Source organism: Anarrhichthys ocellatus, unplaced genomic scaffold (genome assembly GCF_004355925.1).
Source record: "Anarrhichthys ocellatus isolate YVR2014 unplaced genomic scaffold, GSC_Weel_1.0 scaffold5, whole genome shotgun sequence".
Taxonomy (NCBI): Eukaryota; Metazoa; Chordata; class Actinopteri; order Perciformes; family Anarhichadidae; genus Anarrhichthys; species Anarrhichthys ocellatus.
The window spans coordinates 16,069,432-16,071,718 of NW_022280035.1; the positions used below are offsets into that span (position 1 = coordinate 16,069,432).

At 41.5% G+C, this 2,287-nt stretch overlaps 1 protein-coding gene across 2 annotated transcripts in view; it reads right to left on the bottom strand.

Moving 5' to 3' along the window:
- Positions 1-1,005: 1,005 nt before the first annotated feature.
- The window catches only part of xpc (xeroderma pigmentosum, complementation group C), a 14,997-nt gene continuing 13,715 nt past the window's right edge, over positions 1,006-2,287 (bottom strand). For both annotated transcript variants that reach the window (XM_031845601.1, XM_031845602.1), the window contains exon 14: positions 1,006-2,056. In XM_031845601.1, the coding sequence (XP_031701461.1) occupies positions 1,736-2,056 (321 nt within the window). In that variant the 3' untranslated portion in view covers positions 1,006-1,735. The remainder of the gene's footprint in view (positions 2,057-2,287) is intronic.

The following is a 2,287-nucleotide window of genomic DNA, read 5'->3' on the forward strand; positions in this document are numbered from 1 at the left end:
GGGATTGAACCTCCGACCCTCCGACAGTCGCCCCCATAAAATGCTCTTTGGGTTACACTGTGATTTTTGTGAATGTTCACTGTAAGGAATTGTCCAAATTTCTTGAAAGATATTTAAATCTAGTCAGAAAGCACTATTAGCAATATTTACATTTTTTAGTCCTACGGTCATTTGTTTCATCACAGAATTTGCCATGTTTTTTTTATGCTAGACTTGATCATTTTAAGTTAAAACTTTGTTTTAAAAACATCCAATAAATGCAACAAAAGCAAACAGGGTCAACAAAATCTTTTTCATTTTGTTTGTTTTGCTTTTAACTGTGTTATATCTTAGAAAAATACTTTTCATACAAAAAACGGTTTACCATTTTAAATACAGCCTGCTGTGTACAAAACACGTACAGAAACACAAGGTGAGAAACAGTGACAAAACTGTGAAGCGATGAGTAAGAGGCTGAATGTGAGAGCTGATCCAGAATACAGCAGGAACTAGTGAACCTCCTGGATGTAGCAGCCTAACAGGGAAAGAGAGGTACAGTACAGTATTTGTGAGAAATCAAGACCGGCAGTGTGTGAGCTAAGAAATCATTTACCAACTTCTTAACTGCAATGTTCACGCTTAAACCTCAAGTGACGAGTTACATGGTCCACATGTGCTTCTGTCTGTCTATCTGTCATAAAAAGTGGATCCAACAACCTCAAAATAGTATGACTAGTTCCTGAAAACGTGACAATCAGGAGATAAAATGTTTTCACTTTACAACAACAGTACAAGTTCCTGTTTTCATTGAATCAAGCTACACAGAGCACAAGTAACAGTGGCTGTGGTCCAGTTGGTCGTCACAGGGGAAACATGCTTTTTTTGGGAATTAGATGAAATGAATCAGTAGCAGGTAGTGGATCCACTAGGTTCATTAGCCTGTAGTGTTTGTAGTGTTGTTGGCACACAGGGTTGTTTGTGTTTACTTGCCACACAAGCCGTTAATTCAAGTCGGCATGAGCTGTATTTGCCGTTTTGTGTGCTGAACTGAAAGGGAAACCATGACCACGGGGCTCAAACCAGCGCTGTACTGATCAAGTTTTGGAGCACTGAATACTAGCAAGAGGGCTGAGTGTATCACAGCAGTCGGGGTAAAATGAAGCGCAGTGCATCTTTAGCCCATGTTTAACACACATCTGAAATTGTAAAGACACCTGTTTTCACATTCATGTTGAGTTTGTTCTCTCCCAGGAAACCTGATAACACTCTTCGTAACAACAACATACGTGACAATTTATCACATTTGATATTCAAGTTCTGTTTTTTTGCTCCGTGGCAACTTGGCATGTACTGCATTTCTACTAAGCTCTAATATAAGAAGCTAACAACAGAGTACATGAGCTCATGGGAGGATGCACAGTGATGGTGGAGAAAGAGCAGGTTAAATTCATGTATTACCACCACTGGAAGAAATAGATCAATCTGCAGATCAGTTCACTACAAAACATTCCTCTCCTACTCCTTCTTCTTCCTCTCTTTCTTACAATGTTACAGCCAAAGGTTCCAAAGTTGACTAAACTTGTAAAAAGTGATTTTAAAAATGTGTTACACCTGAGGCACACTTTATCCTGCCTTCAAGGAATGTGACCGTCTTCCAAAGTAAATATCAGGAGCAGTCAGTCAAGTTCTAGTTTGGGAGCACAGAGTAATTATCCTTGATTCAACTAAACTTAAGAATGTTTTTGGCTCCCTGACATCACACTTTCTCAAAGGGGAACAAATGTTTGTCTTGTCCTCTCTTCTCTCGTTTTGTCGTCTTCTTCTTCAGTCCGCTGATGCTCTCTCCGTCCTCCTCTGCTTGTCTGTTCTGGGGCCAGGACATGGCCAGAGTCTCAGACGCCGTCTTAGCTGAAGGACTTCCAGCCTCAACCACCTCCTCATCTGACGAAAGCCCGCCGGCCCCCTCGAGGAACCCCAGTCCCTGGTTCTTCTTTCCATAGCGCTGTTTGAGTCTCTCTCTGATCAGGAGCCCCTTCACCAGCAGAGTCCAGTTGGAGATCACCCTCTTTTCTTTTTTCTGGAACGTGAAAGGGAGGAAAAGTTAATGTGGTGTTTCGATGCCAAGCAGGTTTTAAACAACTGCTTTTGCATGAAAGTAAGCTGGTTCTTATTTACAGAAGTTCTCCCCTCAACTGCACAATCACCATAACTGCATGGTCATAGGAAGTTAATACTTCTACTCAATCAGTCAGTCAGTCTCTCACACACACACACACACACACACACACACACACACACACACACACAC